At 41.8% G+C, this 18922-nt stretch overlaps 1 protein-coding gene across 1 annotated transcript; it reads left to right on the top strand.

The window, feature by feature from the left end:
- Positions 1 to 1415: 1415 nt before the first annotated feature.
- On the top strand, positions 1416 to 14103 carry vcpkmt (valosin containing protein lysine (K) methyltransferase). Its single transcript, XM_060933090.1, has 5 exons — positions 1416 to 1689; positions 10060 to 10173; positions 12683 to 12755; positions 12849 to 12968; positions 13111 to 14103. The coding sequence occupies exons 1-5, from the start codon at positions 1424 to 1426 to the stop codon at positions 13216 to 13218; spliced, it is 681 nt and encodes a 226-aa protein (XP_060789073.1). The 5' UTR covers positions 1416 to 1423; the 3' UTR covers positions 13219 to 14103.
- Positions 14104 to 18922: the final 4819 nt, after the last annotated feature.

Raw genomic sequence — 18922 nt, 5'->3', positions numbered from 1 at the left:
AGTTAGGTTACTACTGGCTTGAAGGTTGGGCTGAAGTGCCCTTGAGCAAGGCACCTAACCCCCAACTGCTCCCCGGGTGCTGTAGTATAGCTCAGCGTTTCTCAACCTTTTTTCAGTCACAGCACCCTTCAGAAGTATGCAAATTCTCAAGGCACCCCCATATAAAATATATGCAGTCACGCTGACCCCGGCAGTGACATTGTGGCATGGGAAAGGGGGCCGTGAGACAAATTTTGATGATGCATGAGGCGGCAATGATCTGCATTAGTGTAACTATCGTTTTTTGGAATTTTAATTCTCATCTCATCTCATTATCTGTAGCCGCTTTATCCTGTTCTACAGGGTCGCAGGCAAGCTGGAGCCTATCCCAGCTGACTACGGGCGAAAGGCGGGGTACACCCTGGACAAGTCGCCAGGTCATCACAGGGCTGACACATAGACACAGACAACCATTCACACTCACATCCACACCTACGGTCAATTTTTAGAGTCACCAGTTAACCTAACCTGCATGTCTTTGGACTGTGGGGGAAACCGGAGCACCCGGAGGAAACCCACGCGGACACGGGGAGAACATGCAAACTCCACACAGAAAGGCCCTCGCCGGCCCCGGGGCTCGAACCCAGGACCTTCTTGCTGTGAGGCGACAGCGCTAACCACTACACCACCGTGCCGCCAGAATTTTAATTCATTTTATTTATTTCAATGTTAGAATATATAATGGGGTGGCATGGTGGTGTAGTGGTTAGCGCTGTCGCCTGACGGCAAGAAGGTCCGGGTTTGAGCCCCGTGGCCGGCGAGGGCCTTTCTGTGTGGAGTTTGCATGTTCTCACCGTGTCCGCGTGGGTTTCCTCCGGGTGCTCCGGTTTCCCCCACAGTCCAAAGACATGCAGGTTAGGCTAACTGGTGACTCTAAATTGACCGTAGGTGTGAATGTGAGTGTGAATGGTTGTCTGTGTCTATGTGTCAGCCCTGTGATGACCTGGCGACTTGTCCAGGGTGTACCCCGCCTTTCGCCTGTAGTCAGCTGGGATAGGCTCCAGCTTGCCTGCGACCCTGTAGAACAGGATAAAGCGGCTAGAGATAATGAGATGAGAATATATAATTATTTGACGGCACCCCTAACGAAGCCAGACGGCACCTCAGGGTGCTGCAGCACCCCGGTTGAGAAAGGCTGGTATAGCTGTCCACAGCTCTGTGTGTGTGTGTGCGCATGTGTGTGTTCACTGCTTCAGATGGGTTATACGGTATGCAGAAAAGGAATTTCACTGTGCTTGAGTGTACGTGTGACAAATAAAGGTTTCTTGTTCCTGTTTTATAGGCATCCCAATGTGAATTTATCCCAATCTGGCAACCAGCGAATCGCTCTGTCTCGTCTACGTCACCGCGTTTTCCCATTGGCGCGTCTGAACCCGGAAGCAACATGGCGGTTTCGTCCGAGCAGAAATTTCCGACCACTCATTTTGTCCGAGAGCTTGAGAAAAATGACGGCTCTGTTCTGAAGATATATCAGTCCAGCACAGGCGACGTAGGATGCGTGGTTTGGGATGCGGCCATTGTGTTATCAAAATATCTTGAAACCGATCAGTTTTGTAATTCCCGGTCCGGTGTCAGTACATGGGCCTCTAAACACATGATCGAGCTGGGCGCAGGGACAGGAGTGGTGGGTCTCATGGCCGCCTCTCTGGGGTGAGTGACGCATGCAGCAAGAGAGGAAACTGCACCAGTAGGTGACGGAAAGTTCTCATGTGTGCGAGTTAAAACAGTACCGTACTCAAGAGTAAGGGAGAGCGGGGTGAGTTGTAGCACCATTTGCAGGAATTGGTCACGTGTCAATTTCCCCATAGCAACAAGCCCGTAGTGGGCAAGCTAACTTGATATTCCTTGACAACCATAAGAGTTTAACTGGCGACGCGAAGCAATCCATTTCTATAAAAGCTGTTTTTACCCTTTCTACTGTCTTTTTTTACCCGAATTTTAGTGTGTACTTGGAAAAAGTTTGTGGTTTTAACTTCTGTCGTAAGTCAAAGCGAATCATTTTCCGTAAAAGAGAGTTTTTTGAACTCAAGTTGGTCGCTGCTGAAAGAAATTCACGTGCGAAATGGCGGATTTCTCAGGTATGTTTATAACTTTATAATTTCCCCTTTTCTACCTTTATCATTCTCAATGTGTGAAGATTCTTGAAAATAAATACAGATATATCTGCCATTTCGCACGTGAATTTCTTTCGGCGGCGACTGACTTGAGTCCAAAAAACTCTGTTTTACGGCCAGTGATTTGCTTTAAAGGGCATATCACAGGTAAATTCAGGAGCAAGATCAGTGTAATTCTCCGATTTTATATTAAACTTTGGTCAAATATCTGTAACATTCTGCATTCTCTGCAATTTTTTTTACCTTGCGCAATACCAGAAAAATTCAGTTGAAATCAAGCCATTTGAGGCGAATTGGTCCGCCTCTGAAAAAACTTGGCATTTGGATTTCCCGGGAAACATTGATTTTCGTGACGTCATCTGCTGGACGCCTCCCTCTAAATCCTACGTCAGCTCTGGTTTGTTTGAGAATATGACCTGGTGGTTTTCTGCAAATTTCTTTAATATTATCACGTAATTATTAAAATGGTTAACAGATGTATCGTAGGAGGATGTAGCAACACCAATCTTGATGGGATTAGTACTCATCGTTTTCCAAAAGACCGGCCAATGAGAGAGAAATGGGAGCGCTTGGTCTACACAGGCTGTGCACTTAAACCGTGCAAGGCTCGCGCAGCCTGCTCGCGCTTCCGCAGATAACGTCACAATTCTGGCTCCAGACTCCCTTGGGATTTTTCCAAATGCGTTTTGTTATTTTTTTCTGCTGTAGACAGATGGCCTTGTGCAAAATGACCCTTCTTAGTCATGAAAGTGTTCCGGATTTTCCCGGAATTCCGGATTTTTAGATTTTCCGCTGTTTTTTTTTCCCACTAATGACCCAGAAATCCGGATATTTGACAAAACTCTTGAAAATCTCCGGTTTTCCGAATGGAGAAATTTATTTTTTGGATTTTTCGCGTTCCTAGACGTGGCGTAATACTTCGCATCGTCCTTGCATGGGCGCAGTCCTTAAATAGCCCAAATATAGTTCATTGATTTAAAGACAGGTGTTCTTTGTTAACGGCGCGCGTGCCGGAGCTCGTTAGGTGTGCGCGCCGTGCTAAGGCGTGCAGGACTGACACCATTCTGCGCAACACAATTGCACTAGAAAGCATGTTCAAGCTGCCAGTGTAGCTGCAGTCTTTTTAGTTGCGAATTACGAGTATTTTCTCTTGTGTTAATAATTCGCCATGTCAAAACAAGCAAAACTTTCCTCCTTCTTTCAAAGTGAAGAGAGGTAAGCAATTTATTATATATATATATATATATATATATATATATATATATATATATATATATATATATAATTTTTTTTTTTTTCCATCAAAGTTGCATTTGGTTTCGAAGCTAAGTTTTAGTGCCGTTTATAGAACACAACATCAAGAAAACATGGAAAGAAACAGCAATAATGGAAGAGCCGGTTTCTAAGCTGCCTAAAACTAGCAATGGTAATTATGGTAATGGAATTTTTTGTTACATAATGTACTCAGGCTGCCAGTCAGTGTGTGACACACACCCTACGCCCCTGATTTACATGAGAAATTTGGTATTCATTGGTGTGTTTAAATTTACAGACAATACGAACTAATGTAAACAATTGGCTTCAACTCGCATAAATATGAATTGGAAATGTTTAGTTCACTTTAGCTTATGCAAACGCACAACTCTACTAAAAGATTGATAAACGAGGCTCAATGTCCCCAACATTGAAACCTGAAAGCTTTAGAAACTCTAACAGACCTTTACTTTTTAACAGTACTGTTTTGGGATTTTGCTGACTTTACCTTCAACTGTCAGATATTTTTTTTAAAGTAATAAACTGTGTAGCCAGGAAAACCACTGCGTTTTCTAAATGCACTCCTGAAAATTCCTCATTAACTAGGAGAATTAAATTTGATATTTTTGACATGTTAATCATTAATGTACATGAAAGAAAAAGGCTTAAAAGTTATAAATTGTTTTAGTGAAAATAAGTACTAAAATGCACTAGAATGCAGGGTTTTGTGTGTTATGTTATTAAAATATTTTTGGGGGATGTTGCCCCCTGCCCCCCATATTTCAATGTTTTTTCCTTTGCTCCACTTTCATCTCTACCTTCTGGATGAGTGTGTAAAGGGACATACTTTCATATAACCCCCCCTCCCGAAATTGGTCCAGAATATGCCCTTTAACTTACAACAGAAGTTAAAACCACAAACTTTTTCCCAAGTACACATGAAAATCCGGGTAAAAAAAGACAGTAGAAAAGGTAAAAACAGCTATTATAGAAATGGATTGCTTCGCATTGCCAGTCAAACTCTTATGGTTGTCAAGGAATGTCAAGTTAGCTTGCCCAGTACGGGCTTATTGCTATGGGGAAAATTGACACGTGACCAATTCCTGCAAATGGCCTATTCCTCCAATCAGCATCAAGCTACAGTGGTGACACTCACTCTGAACATTCTCTGCTGTCTACAGAAGAACAACAACCTAACCAAAGCGAAATTCCTCATCTGGAAAACAGTTTCCATTATGTGTTCACTTTCTGTAAAATAAAACCAAAAATATTATCTGAGTTTGGTCATTGTCTAATTGACTGTCGGTTGGCATGATTCTTCATGTGCAACCGTGTAACAAAATAGTGTGACGTACACAAAACATCTACCACCATGTTGGATGATCTACAAATCCAAAATGTCGTCTCGTACGAACAATAACTGTGATGGATCTCCACCATTCTCAAAATATTATGATTCTCTGGAGTCCTCTGGCAAGTCAACATACAGAGGAAAAAGTTGAAATTTTGGCTTTGACCCGTATATGTTAAAGCCGTCCGATTACACAGAGGATTTAGCCTCATTACCACTGATTGAACACCCTGATATTGTGATATCTTTTTCTACAAAAAAAAAAGCGCATAAGTAAAACGAAGTTACTGGAATGGCATCATGAATATCTCACCTGGTAAAGTCGACCAACATTGTTCTCCTTGTGTATCTAAACTCGCTAAGGTTTGCGCTGCTTCTAATCTGGCTTTCTTGGCAGAGCTTTATCTTGTTGCTTCTTGATACTGCGAGATGATTTTTCGTCTTGATCTTATTGTGTCCTAATTTGAGTGTTGGTGCCCAATCTGGATTTGTTTTATCGCGTAGGTTTGCCAGTCCAAGGTGAGAAGCAGAGTGTTTGCGTTAAAGCTCAAAAGTTCGGTTTAATCAGCAGAAAACATTGCTTTAATTAGCAATCAAAGGGCAACTGAAGGCAAATTTTTTTATCAAAATTCTATTTATCTCATTTTATTAAATATAGGAATGCATTTCTGACAGCTATTTTGTCACTGCTATAGCAAGTTATGAGTGTTTGAAATATGCAATGTAATATATCAGTCCATACGTATGTCAAAGCAATGGCCGTAAATGAGATTTGCTGAGACCTGTGCGAGACTTCGTAGGACGGAAGTAAAACGTACAGCAGAAATCAAAGTGACCGACATCTGCCAACATTGTTAAATGATGCATGTGCCCTCCTTCGAATGCTGACGTAATCAAGCTGGAAGTTTTCCCTGTGTCTGAAATCGTTCCCTACTCACTATATAGGGCACTATATAGTGGGGACGCCATTTTGCAGTGCTGTCCGAAACCTTAGCGAGGATTATGTGGGAAATACGCTCAGTATAATATGTATTTATTATTTTGAAAACCCACCAGCCGCCTGATCTGGCACGTTTTAATTGTGCGACAGTAATGGCGTAAATACCAGCACGACGGACTAGTCCTTATCCTGTCGTCTTTCCAACTCTCCTCTACTCCACGTTGGTTCGAAATCATATGGAATAATCTCCATGTCACGTACGCGAGGGAGGCGGATGTATGTGCAGAAGTATACAGTTTAATAAAATGCAGAATATATATACAGTCAGACAAAATATACACAGGCAAACAATCCAAAACGGCAGGTTAGATCAAAAACGAGAATACAGGCAAAAGAGTCGGTTGAGGTGCAAACAGTGCATCAGAGGCTAAGCGAGGACAAGAATGAGAAACAGGAAATCAAGACAATGGGTAGAAAGGCTCGGTAATGCGTACACGCATATCGTAATACTTTGCAATGCAAATGCATCAGCACAGTCCTTAAAGAGGCAAACACACAATTCCTTAATTGAGCTCAGGTGCGCCTTGTTCATGGCGCGCATGCTGGAGTCCACTCGGCGTGCATGCAGTCTGAGACGCGCCTTCAGGTGCATGCGCCACAGCGTGCAGGACTGACACTCCATCACTGATGAAGCTGGCAAATCTCGAAATGAATCTAAATTGGAATGATATGGCGATCTGGCCGCTGTGTAAACAGTTTTCAAAATGGCGGTGCTGACACTTCACGTTTGAAGTCTCGCACAAATCTCGTGAAGATCACGCGGATAAGCGACACCTGCCGTGGACCATACGAACTACGTTCAGCATGGCTAAAAACCGAAAAGGCTGATAAGTGTAATATAATATGCCAATACAAGTCATGATGTCAGGTTAATAAAACCGGAAACGTAATTGAATAACACGTTAATTAAGAAATAAAGCAAGTTTAAAAATTATATCAGTTGAGTGGCAGAATATGTGGAAAATACATCAAACATCCACCAATTCGCAGATATGGAGGGAATTCTCCTGGAAAAATCTAATTAGATTTTTTTTATCACACCCAATGTCAAGAGTAAACATCTGAATGTAAACTTACCATGTTGGAGAGAATGTGGAATATTAAATGCAGACCATGCACATGTATTTTGGAAATGCCATGAGATAGGCTACAGGTGTTTTGGAGAATTGTACATGTAACTCTGCAAGAGATACTGAGGTATGGCATTCCCATGGGCTGCATGGTACTCTGTGTAATTTCACAGAGGGCAATGTACACGCAGGAGATAAGTACATTACAAAAATACTGTTAATAGCTAGTAAAAAGGCAATAACAAGGAAATGGGGCAAAGTAGATCTTCCGACCAGGGAACAATGGATAGAAATAATAGAGGAAATCTATACAATGGAAAAACTGACACCGTCTGAGATTGCAAGAAACACAGCTAGAAGACAAGTGGCTGAAGTGGACTAATTGGAGGACCTTGGATAGCGACAGACAAATGAAAAGACAATTGATATAGAGGACGAAACTGCGAGAATTCATGGATAAAGAAGAATGTAGCTCCCAACAGGACAATTAGGATTACTACTTTATTTTATTATTATTATATCCTTTTGTTGTTGATGCTCCTTGTTGGTCTGTTGTAAATGTTAAAATTGAATAAAAACTAAAGTGGAAAAAAAATTATATCAGTTATATCATACCAGATATAAAGTGGTCACCGCACATGCGGGTGTAATTAGCTTTTTCCTCAGTTAAGTCTTTATGATGTATGTTTTTGAACCACAGCATATGCATGGCGTTCTTTGGACAGTTCTTCATCTGTTTTGCTGCCATTTTTAATTATTTTGGGAATTCTGGAGAACCGTTTCTCTTGGCCACGAGTAGCATTATTACCACAATTACAACCCCGATTCCAAAAAAGTTGGGACAAAGTACAAATTGTAAATAAAAATGGAATGCAATCATTTACAAATCTCAAAAACTGATATTGTATTCACAATAGAACATAGACAACATATCAAATGTCGAAAGTGAGACATTTTGAAATTTCATGCCAAATATTGGCTCATTTGAAATTTCATGACAGCAACACATCTCAAAAAAGTTGGGACAGGGGCAATAAGAGGCTGGAAAAGTTACAAAAAAGGAACAGCTGGAGGACCAAATTGCAACTCATTAGGTCAATTGGCAATAGGTCATTAACATGACTGGCTATAAAAAGAGCATCTTAGGCTACGTTTACATTAGACCGTATCTGTCTCGTTTTCTTCGCGGATGCACTGTCCGTTTACATTAAACCGCCTGGAAACGCCGGGAAACGGGAATCCGCCAGCGTCCACGTATTCAATCCAGATCGTGTCAGCTCCGGTGCTGTGTAAACATTCAGAATACGCGGATACGCTGTGCTGAGCTCTAGCTGGCGTCTCATTGGACAACGTCACTGTGACATCCACCTTCCTGATTCGCTGGCGTTGGTCATGTGACACGACTGCTGAAAAACGGCGCGGACTTCCGCCTTGTATCACCTTTCATTAAAGAGTATAAAAGTGGCAGCGGCTCTCAGAAGTAAAGATGGGAAGAGGATCATCAATCCCCCTAATTCTGCGCCGACAAATAGTGGAGCAATATCAGAAAGGAGTTCGACAGTGTAAAATTGCAAAGAGTTTGAACATATCATCATCTACAGTGCATAATATCATCAAAAGATTCAGAGAATCTGGAAGAATCTCTGTGCGTAAGGGTCAAGGCCGGAAAACCATACTGGGTGCCCGTGATCTTTGGGCCCTTAGACGCCACTGCATCACATACAGGCATGCTTCTGTATTGGAAATCACAAAATAGGCTCAGGAATATTTCCAGAGAACATTATCTGTGAACACTGTTCACCGTGCCATCTGCCGTTGCCAGCTAAAACTCTATAGTTCACAGAAGAAGCCATATCTAAACATGATCCAGAAGCGCAGACGTCTTCTCTGGGCCAAGGCTCATTTAAAATGGACTGTGGCAAAGTGGAAAACTGTTCTGTGGTCAGACGAATCAAAATTTGAAGTTCTTTATGGAAATCAGGGACGCCGTGTCATTCGGACTAAAGAGGAGAAGGACGACCTAAGTTGTTATCAGCGCTCAGTTCAGAAGCCTGCATCTCTGATGGTATGGGGTTGCATTAGTGCGTGTGGCATGGGCAGCTTACACATCTGGAAAGACACCATCAGTGCTGAAAGGTATATCCAGGTTCTAGAGCAACATATGCTCCCATCCAGATGACGCCTCTTTCAGGGAAGACCTTGCATTTTCCAACATGACAATGCCAAACCACATACTGCATCAATTACAGCATCATGGCTGCGTAGAAGAAGGGTCCGGGTACTGAACTGGCCAGCTTGCAGTCCAGATCTTTCACCCATAGAAAACATTTGGCGCATCATAAAACGGAAGATACGACAAAAAAGACCTAAGACAATTGAGCAACTAGAATCCCACATTAGACAAGAATGGGTTAACATTCCTATCCCTAAACTTGAGCAACTTGTCTCCTCAGTCCCCAGATGTTTACAGACTGTTGTAAAGAGAAAAGGGGATGTCTCACAGTGGTAAACATGGCCTTGTCCCAACTTTTTTGAGATGTGTTGTTGTCAAAAAATTTAAAATCGCCTAATTTTTCTCTTTAAATGATACATTTTCTCAGTTTAAACATTTGATATGTCATCTATGTTCTATTCTGAATAAAATATGGAATTTTGAAACTTCCACATCATTGCATTCCGTTTTTATTTACAATTTGTACTTTGTCCCAACTTTTTTGGAATCGGGGTTGTATATCCCACATACAAAGGAGGCATTGCCTTTCTTCAAAGACAATGAAATCAAAAGAAAATCACGAAGTGTTGCAGCAGCTCACACGTGAAGCGCCATTATCTTGGTTGTTGTTCTCATCCAACATGGCAGACTTCCAGTTTGGAAAATAAGTGTGACGTCACATGCACACGAAGAATTAATATTTGATAACGCAGGGTTAGTTAACAAAACAAAATAGATTATACTTACATGAAAAATTATTTCCTTCCTCATTGCACAAGGGTAAAAAGGAAAGACCCAAGCATGTCAACTGTTATTCATGTCACATTTGTGTCATGCTGTGCCCAATATTTAGGCACCCACTAGTGATTTGCTTTCAACTGCCCCCTATAATTATTTCTTGCTCTCTCTACAGAGTCATAGTGAAGAGTATTGGTGTTAGTTGTGGTTGGTTAGTTGCCAGTGACTTTTGCCATCCTGCAGGTTCTTGACTTAACACCTGCCCTGTTTTACCCACACAGAGCCAATGTCACTGTGACAGATCTGGAGGATCTCCAACCTCTCCTTGAACTAAACATCCAGGAAAACCGAGAGCTCCTCAGTACAGGCTCAATCACAGCCAAGGTACTGAAATGGTTTGTACTGTCCTTGTGGCTCTTGATTTACATAGGTCAGTTTTGAGATTAATGTGATTCATAATGGCTGCTTTATCAGGCACACCCAGTATCTACAGTGGTGCTTGAAAGTTTGTGAACCCTTTAGAATTTTCTGTATTTCTGCATACATATGATCTAAAACAACATCAGATTTTCACACAAGTCCTAAAAGTAGATAAAGAGAGCCCAGTTAAACAAATGAGACAAAAATATTATACTCGGTCATTTATTTATTGAGGAAAATGATCCAATATTACATATCTGTGAGTGGCAAAAGTATGTGAACCTCTAGGATTGGCAGTTAATTTGAAGATGAAATTAGAGTCAGGTGTTTTCAATCAATGGGATGACAATCAGGTGTGAGTGGGCACCCTGTTCTATTTAAAGAACAGGGATCTATCAAAGTCTGATCTTCACAACACGTTTGTGGAAGTGTATCATGGCACAAACAAAAGGAGATTTCTGAGGACCTCAGAAAAAGCGTTGTTGATGCTCATCAGGCTGGAAAAGGTTTCAAAACCATCTCGAAAGAGTTTGGACTCCACCAATCCACAGTCAGACAGATTCTGTACAAGTGGAGGAAATTCAAGACCATTGTTACCCTCCCCAGGAGTGGTCGACCAACAAAGATCACTCCAAGAGCAAGGTGTGTAATAGTCGGCGAGGTCACAAAGGACCCCAGGGTAACTTCTAAGCAACTGAAGGCCTCTCTCACATTGGCTAATGTTCATGAGTCCACCATCAGGAGAACACTAAACAACAATGGTGTGCATGGCAGGGTTGCAAGGAGAAAGCCACTGCTCTCCAAAAAAACATTGCTGCTCATCTGCAGGTTACTAAAGATCACGTGGACAAGCCAGAAGGCAATTGGAAAAATATTTTGTGGACGGATGAGACCAAAATAGAACTTTTTGTTTTAAATGAGAAGCGTTATGTTTGGAGAAAGGAAAACACTGCATTCCAGCATAAGAACCTTATCCCATCTGTGAAACATGGTGGTGGTAGTATCAGGGTTTGGGCCTATTTTGCTGCATCTGGGCCAGGACAGCTTGCCATCATTGATGGAACAATGAATTCTGAATTATACCAGCGAATTCTAAAGAAAAATGTCAGGACATCTGTCCATGAACTGAATCTCAAGAGAAGGTGGGTCATGCAGCAAGACAACGACCCTAAGCACACAAGTCGTTCTACCAAAGAATGGTTAAAGAAGAATAAAGTTAATGTTTTGGAATGGCCAAGTCAAAGTCCTGACCTTAATCCAATCAAAATGTTGTGGAAGGACCTGAAGCGAGCAGTTCATGTGAGGAAACCCACCAACACCCCAGAGTTGAAGCAGTTCTGTATGGAGGAATGGGCTAAAATTCCTCCAAGCCGGTGTGCAGGACTGATCAACAGTTACCAGAAACGTTTAGTTGCAGTTATTGCTGCACAAGGGGGTCACACCAGATACTGAAAGCAAATGTTCACATACTTTTGCCACTCACAGATATGTAATACTGGATCATTTTCCTCAATAAATAAATGACCAAGTATAATATTTTTGTCTCATTTAACTGGGTTCTCTTTATCTACCTTTAAGAAAGCACAACTTTATTCATCACACACTTGTGAAATTTCCTCTCTGCATTTAACCCATCTGAAGCAGTGAACACACACGTGAGCAATGAGCACACACACATACCCAGCACAGTGGGCAGCCATGCTAACAGCGCCCGGGGAGCAGTTGGGAGGTAGGCGCCTCGCTCAAGGGCACCTCAGCTCAAGGCCGTCCCATGTTAACCTAACTGCATGTTTTTGGATCCAGAGGAAACCCACGCAGACACGGGGTGAACATGCAAACTCCACACAGAAAGGCTCTTGCCGGCCGCTGGGTTCGAATCCTGAACCTTCTTGCTGTGAGGCGACCGTGCTAACCACTACACCACCGTGCCGACTTGTGTGAAGATCTGATGATGTTTTAGGTCATGTTTATGCAGAAATATAGGAAATTCTAAAGGGTTCACAAACTTTCAAGCACCACTGTACCTGCAGTCACTGGCCTTTTTATCAGATGCACTTACAGTATATGTTCATTTTGTAGGTGAACAATTACTGACTGTAGCCAAGCCACCTGATGCTATCAATGCAAAGACATTGCAGCACCATTTACCATTCCACCACATTGTCAGTGTCTGGGCTAAACTGGTCCACTAACTAAACTGGCAACTCTTTACAGCCGTGGTGAGCAGAAAAGCATCTCGGCATGCAACAGCAGAACACCACACTGGGCTCCACTCCTGCAGCCAAGCACAGGGATCTTAGAATCAAGAACAAGTTCCTATTAAAGTGGCCAGTGAGTGTATATTATAGGCGTACTTGATAGAATTGTCACTGTGTAGTTATAAATTATTAGTACCTAATCAAGTGGCATATTCATGTATATTTTAATCAATAAAACTTGCTTATTCTGTAACGTCATAAATAATAAACTTGATTTCTTTAAAAGGGGTGAAAATGTGACAGATGTTTTGCCACATCCAGATTACATTCTAATGGCAGACTGCATCTATTATGAACAGGTAATGTATTATCTTTCACCAGCTGTTCTACATTAAGCGTATTTGTGTATGGAATAGATTCATTATAACTTGATCATCATCTAACGTTTGCAGTCTGTGGTCCCGCTGGTGGAGACATTGACGCTCCTGGCTGGACCTGAGACCTGCGTCATCTGCTGCTATGAGCAGCGCACTATGGGAGTTAATCCTCAAGTGGAGAAGAGGTTTTTTGACGTGAGTGCAGACAATCAATAAGCTTCTGGTCTAAGACTGAACCTAACTGACTCGAGAGTGTTTATTTGAAAAAGGATAAATTGCTTTTGACATACTGTTTTGTGACCTCTTTGGCATTTCCTCCACTACCTGTGTTGTATAGTTGGTGTTGCAAGACTTTGAAGCTGAAGCGGTGCCAGCTGAAAGACAAGACCCTGAGTTTAACAGTCCCGACATCCACATTCTCCATCTACGGCGCAGACACAGCTGAATGGCTTCCATGCAAATAGTGTGCAAGTTTGTGTATCCAAACCTGCCAACCTTTATATATTTTGTTCCACAGTTTAACATCACTGCTATGAGTTATCACTCAAAAATACACCATGAGATTATTTCCACCAGTACCAATGGCAGATATCAACATATGAATGTGTAGGGTTCACGGTTCATGGATTTTAAACTCTCCGATGTTAACTGACCCCCCTGGAAGCCCCAACTGTCGTGATACGATTTTCCTGTATGAAAGATGAGGCACAGAGATGAATGGAAAATGTTTTAAGTTCACTGATGTGAAATAAAATCTGTCAATATATGTTTGACTTGGCTAACATTTAGACACATATACTGTAGTCAACATTAGTTGACTACAGTATATAAATATTTATTTATAATACTGTAAGGAAATAAATATTTATTGGAAAATGGTCAAAAACTGCACTCTTTCATCTGAAAGAGAAAAAAGTCTGAAAACTGACCAACAATGAAGTGTAAAATCCAACACTACAAATAATAGTTATGATAACATATTATTCCTCTTTGGGGTTGGCAGGTGTATGTTATTGGAGGACAGGTAGGGTGTAAATTATACGTTTATGATTGTGTTTTAATGCAGCTCCGTTAAAAGTTTCATCTAGTTAAGAATAAATAGTAAATGTCCTACCTTCTAAAATAGTACTTAAGGCATACAAGCTTGTTTGATCCTAACGGACTGTAATAAATCATTTTCAGGCACTGTGGCGTGATGCCATTCTTTGAGTCTCTGTCTTCAGACCCTGTCTCCTGACTCTGTTTAGACAGATGGTACTTTTTTCCCCCTCATCACTGTATCCAATCCAGTCTTTTTTCCTTGAAGTCATTAAAATATTTTCCATCCGTCTTTGCTCTTGTTACTCCTAACCACTGTAGAAAATAGTTGTACATTTCAGCTCCCATACTGCTGTGAACTGTCGTATCATATTATCCATACTGTTCAGTAAATGTTTTTAATATTTCATAAAATCTTTTGAAATTTTATTCTTTTTGTTTGATTCATAATGCATGTTTAGTGCAGATCCTTGCAATAAATTAGATTATAGAATATCTATTAGTTATGAAGTACAGACAGTGTCTTTTTTTTGGTTGGTTGGCTGTTTTTTTTTTTTTTTCCCAAAGTGTGTAATTCTTATTTCAAACAGCAAGTGCTCTGGAACCAGCTCATGGTGAGATGAAACCTGAACTCAAGTGGAACAGACAGACACCAACTTTTACAATGGATGAGTGGAGAGTAGAAAATGGGTCTGTTTCTTGAAATATGACTTAATTTAAAATATTCATGTTGCGATTAAGACTCTAAAATGGTTTTCTTTATTTTGAAACAAATCATTTTAATGGTCTCGGGTGTCTATGGAAAATAATAATACAGAAATCAGTACCACTATCCAGAAGTTTATCAAAGTTTTATGTCATAATCTTTTCATCTTGTTTTCTCTAGTGTAGATGGTGGAGTCTGTAGTGTGCTGGTGGCCAGCAGCCCCCAGCCTGTGTTGAGGGAATTCTGCAATGAACACTGGGTAGATTAGTGCAGAGATTAGGGCACTTTAAAAAGCCTATGGCATGAAGCAAGGTTCACGCTCCTCTAGGCAAACATGGGTCTCTCACTGCCTTTCATAGAGCCGCTGTTTACGCAGCAGCACGGCTATCGCTGCCACATGTGTCAGCCTGCCTGTTTCTCACACAGCAAGGTTGCTGCTGAACTTGTTCTTCCCAAGTAGGCTATTTACAGATATTATTTGGGAAACTTTCTGTAATCAAACATCTATTTAACATAAAAAAGATACACTATATTGCCAAAAGTATTTGCTCACCTGCCTTGACTCACATATGAGCTTAAGTGACATCCCATTCCTAATCCATAGGGTTCAATATGACGTTGGTCCACCCTTTGCAGCTAGAACAGCTTCAACTCTTCTGGGAAGGCTGTCCACAAGGTTTAGGAGTGTGTTTATGGGAATTTTTGACCATTCTTCCAGAAGCGCATTTGTGAGGTCACACACTGATGTTGGAAGAGAAGGCCTGGCTCTCAGTCTCCGCTCTAATTCATCCCAAAGGTGTTCTATCGGGTTGAGGTCAGGACTCTGTGCAGGCCAGTCAAGTTCATCCACACCAGACTCTGTCATCCATGTCTTTATGGACCTTGCTTTGTGCACTGGTGCACAGTTATGTTGGAAGAGGAAGGGGCCAGCTCCAAACTGTAAAAACAGTCTGCATGCCTAGGTGCTTGATTTTATACACCTGTGGCCATGGAAGTGATTGGAACACCTGATTCCGATAATTTGGATGGGTGAGCAAATACTTTTGGCAATATAGTGTATGTTCTTACCATCAAATACTTTTCCATATTTTGTTGCTTTTTTTTGTATTTTTTGGGGGTTTATTTTTGAGGAGAGTTTTTATTTCATCCTCGGTTGTTTCAGTAACGCCGCCATTTTGTTTTTCTCTACTCATGGTATATGAGCTGATAGAGTAGCCAAACAGAGCGCACGATTGCTCATATCCAGTGAATGTGGATAGAATACACTGTAGTATTCAGTAATGTAGCATTTGTCAATTCTTAATGTCAGCCATGCTTGGCTACATTCTGGAAAGCTCCCTGAATTTCATTCATTTTCAGTAACCGCTTTATCCTGGTCAGGGTCATGGGGGATCCACAGCCTATTCTGGGAACACTGGGCATAAGGTGGACTGGGAAGGGTGAGCACCATGCGCACACATTCGCACACTCATTCACACCTAGTGGCAATTTAGTATAGCCTGAAGAAAACCCATATAGACACAGGAAGAACACATGTAACTATACAGTAACCTGAGCTCAGGATCAAACCAGGGACCGTGTCAAGTCAAGTTTATTTGTATAGTGCTTTTAACAATAAACATTGTCGCAAAGCAGCTTTACAGAATTTGAACGACATAAAACATAAACTAATTTTATCCCTAATGTAGGGATGGATTGCCATGCCGTAAGTAATAATTTATGAACCATCTTCCCCCTTTCACTGTACAGCATTGAACACACCAATCCCTGTACTCGATGCCATGTTCTATCTACACCCATTCTTAATCTTAATTTCCCTGAAGGAACCCTCCCAAAGGGATCAATAAAGTTCTATCTAATCTAATCTAATCTAATCTAATCTAATCTAATCTAATCTAATCTAATTCTTCTGACTCCCTGTAATGGTATTGGATACAGAGATGATACCAAATACCAAATACAGTGACGTCAAGACTGTGCTTTAAACCTGCGGCGGAATCGAGATTCTTCCTCTCTGGTGGTGGGTTTCCACGCGTGAAAGAGAGACGTTGTTGCATCTGTGCTACAGAAGAACAAAGGACAAAGAACGAGCTATTGATACCAGACCTTTAGCCAAAGTTCAATGTATTTGATTTTCGCATAGTTGCAATAATAACTGAACCGGTTAGTTACTGCAGCATGCAGTATTTTAAAGAGAAAAGGCGACCGGACCCCTTTTCCCTTTCTCAACGTCGACGAACTAAAACAAGATTCCTTCCAGATCATCGGACGCCCAACGGGACACCGAAGATCTTCAGCAGTAAAGTGAAAAGAACAGAACTGTTTTCTCCCTGGACCTGCGCCCCACACTCTCTTCGGATAACAGACAGCACATTTTCAGTCGCCAAGCAAGAGCGATCTCAAGTAAGGCTGGCATCTGGGCAGTTGTTCGTCTTATTTGTGGCTAGTTAATGTGAAGAGTGTTGTTTATTTGAATTCATTTATGGTTTAAATGTACGCATTTTGATTCACATGAAAGTCGGTCTTAGACCGCGTGTTGTTTGATTTACTTTGTTTACTATCTGTATTTAGTTAGATCATGCATGCGTTCCGGGGCGGCATGGTGGTGTAGTGGTTAGCGCTGTCGCCTCACAGCAAGAAGGTCCTGGGTTCGAGCCCCGGGGCCGGCGAGGGCCTTTCTGTGTGGAGTTTGCATGTTCTCCCCGTGTCCGCGTGGGTTTCCTCCGGGTGCTCTGGTTTCCCCCACAGTCCAAAGACATGCAGGTTAGGTTAACTGGTGACTCTAAATTGACCGTAGGTGTGAGTGTGAATGGTTGTCTGTGTCTATGTGTCAGCCCTGTGATGACCTGGCGACTTGTCCAGGGTGTACCCTGCCTTTCGCCCGTAGTCAGCTGGGATAGGCTCCAGCTTGCCTGCGACCCTGTAGAAGGATAAAGCGGCTAGAGATAATGAGATGAGATGCATGCGTTCTTTCTCTTAACTCCCTCTGTCGCACTACACCCCTCAACATTGGGATTTCAGGAGTAGCTAAGGGTTGAGTAGAAGTTTGGGGTTTAAGGCCTAGCTGGACTAGTTTAAGCTACAGATTCCTTTGTTACTCTCCCGTGCACGCCGCCTTGTTCCCTCACTTCCCCCCCTCCTTGTCGTGCGCCTGCGCACGCTCTCTCTCACCCGAGCCCCTCCTCATCCCGTTAGTGTGCAGCCGCGCACACGCACACCTACTCATACACTCTCACACAGACACACACAAACACGTGATTTCCCTCTCACATTTTAACATCCTCTTGCCCCTACACTGTAAAACTTGCATGTAGCTTATTACTTCTGATCACCATTAGTGCCTTAGTTATCATCATATACACTACTGATTATTACCTGTATACACTGTATCATCATTTATATTGAATTATCCCTTGGCTGCTATTGTTGCTATATCTGATCAGTATTAGTTTTAATTCGTGTCAGCTATTTCAATAAATGGTACAACCCCGATTCCAAAAAAGTTGGGACAAACAACAAATTGTAAATAAAAACGGAATGCAATAATTTACAAATCTCAAAAACTGATATTGTATTCACAATAGAACATAGACAACATATCAAATGTCGAAAGTGAGACATTTTGAAATTTCATGCCAAATATTGGCTCATTTGAAATTTCATGACAGCAACACATCTCAAAAAAGTTGGGACAGGGGCAATAAGAGGCTGGAAAAGTTAAAGGTACAAAAAAGGAACAGCTGGAGGACCAAATTGCAACTCATTAGGTCAATTGGCAATAGGCCATTAACATGACTGGGTATAAAAAGAGCATCTTGGAGTGGCAGCGGCTCTCAGAAGTAAAGATGGGAAGAGGATCACCAATCCCCCTAATTCTGCGCCGACAAATAGTGGAGCAATATCAGAAAGGAGTTCGACAGTGTAAAATTGCAAAGAGTTTGAACATATCATCATCTACAGTGCATAATATCATCAAAAGATTCAGAGAATCTGGAAGAAACTCTGTGCGTAAGGGTCAAGGCTGGAAAACCATACTGGGTGCCCGTGATCTTCGGGCCCTTAGACGGCACTGCATCACATACAGGCATGCTTCTGTATTGGAAATCACAAAATGGGCTCAGGAATATTTCCAAAGAACATTATCTGTGAACACAATTCACCGTGCCATCCGCCGTTGCCAGCTAAAACTCTATAGTTCAAAGAAGAAGCCGTATCTAAACATGATCCAGAAGCACAGACGGCTTCTCTGGGCCAAGACTCATTTAAAATGGACTGTGGCAAAGTGGAAAACTGTTCTGTGGTCAGACGAATCAAAATTTGAAGTTCTTTATGGAAATCAAGGACGCCGTGTCATTCGGAATAAAGAGGAGAAGGACGACCCAAGTTGTTATCAGCGCTCAGTTCA

The sequence above is a fragment of the Neoarius graeffei genome, chromosome 11, assembly GCF_027579695.1.
Source record: "Neoarius graeffei isolate fNeoGra1 chromosome 11, fNeoGra1.pri, whole genome shotgun sequence".
NCBI lineage: Eukaryota > Metazoa > Chordata > Actinopteri > Siluriformes > Ariidae > Neoarius > Neoarius graeffei.
Note: the sequence above shows the minus strand (reverse complement) of the source record. Positions and strands in the feature narration are given on the sequence as shown.

Excerpts from the sequence above, each read along its gene's own strand:
- vcpkmt (XM_060933090.1), top strand. The coding sequence starts at position 1,424 with ATGGCGGTTTCGTCCGAGCAGAAATTTCCGACCACTCATTTTGTCCGA. Across the intron at positions 1,690-10,059 it reads CTCATGGCCGCCTCTCTGGG|AGCCAATGTCACTGTGACAG; the intron begins GTGAGTGACGCA and ends TTACCCACACAG. Across the intron at positions 12,969-13,110 it reads TGGAGAAGAGGTTTTTTGAC|TTGGTGTTGCAAGACTTTGA; the intron begins GTGAGTGCAGAC and ends TGTGTTGTATAG.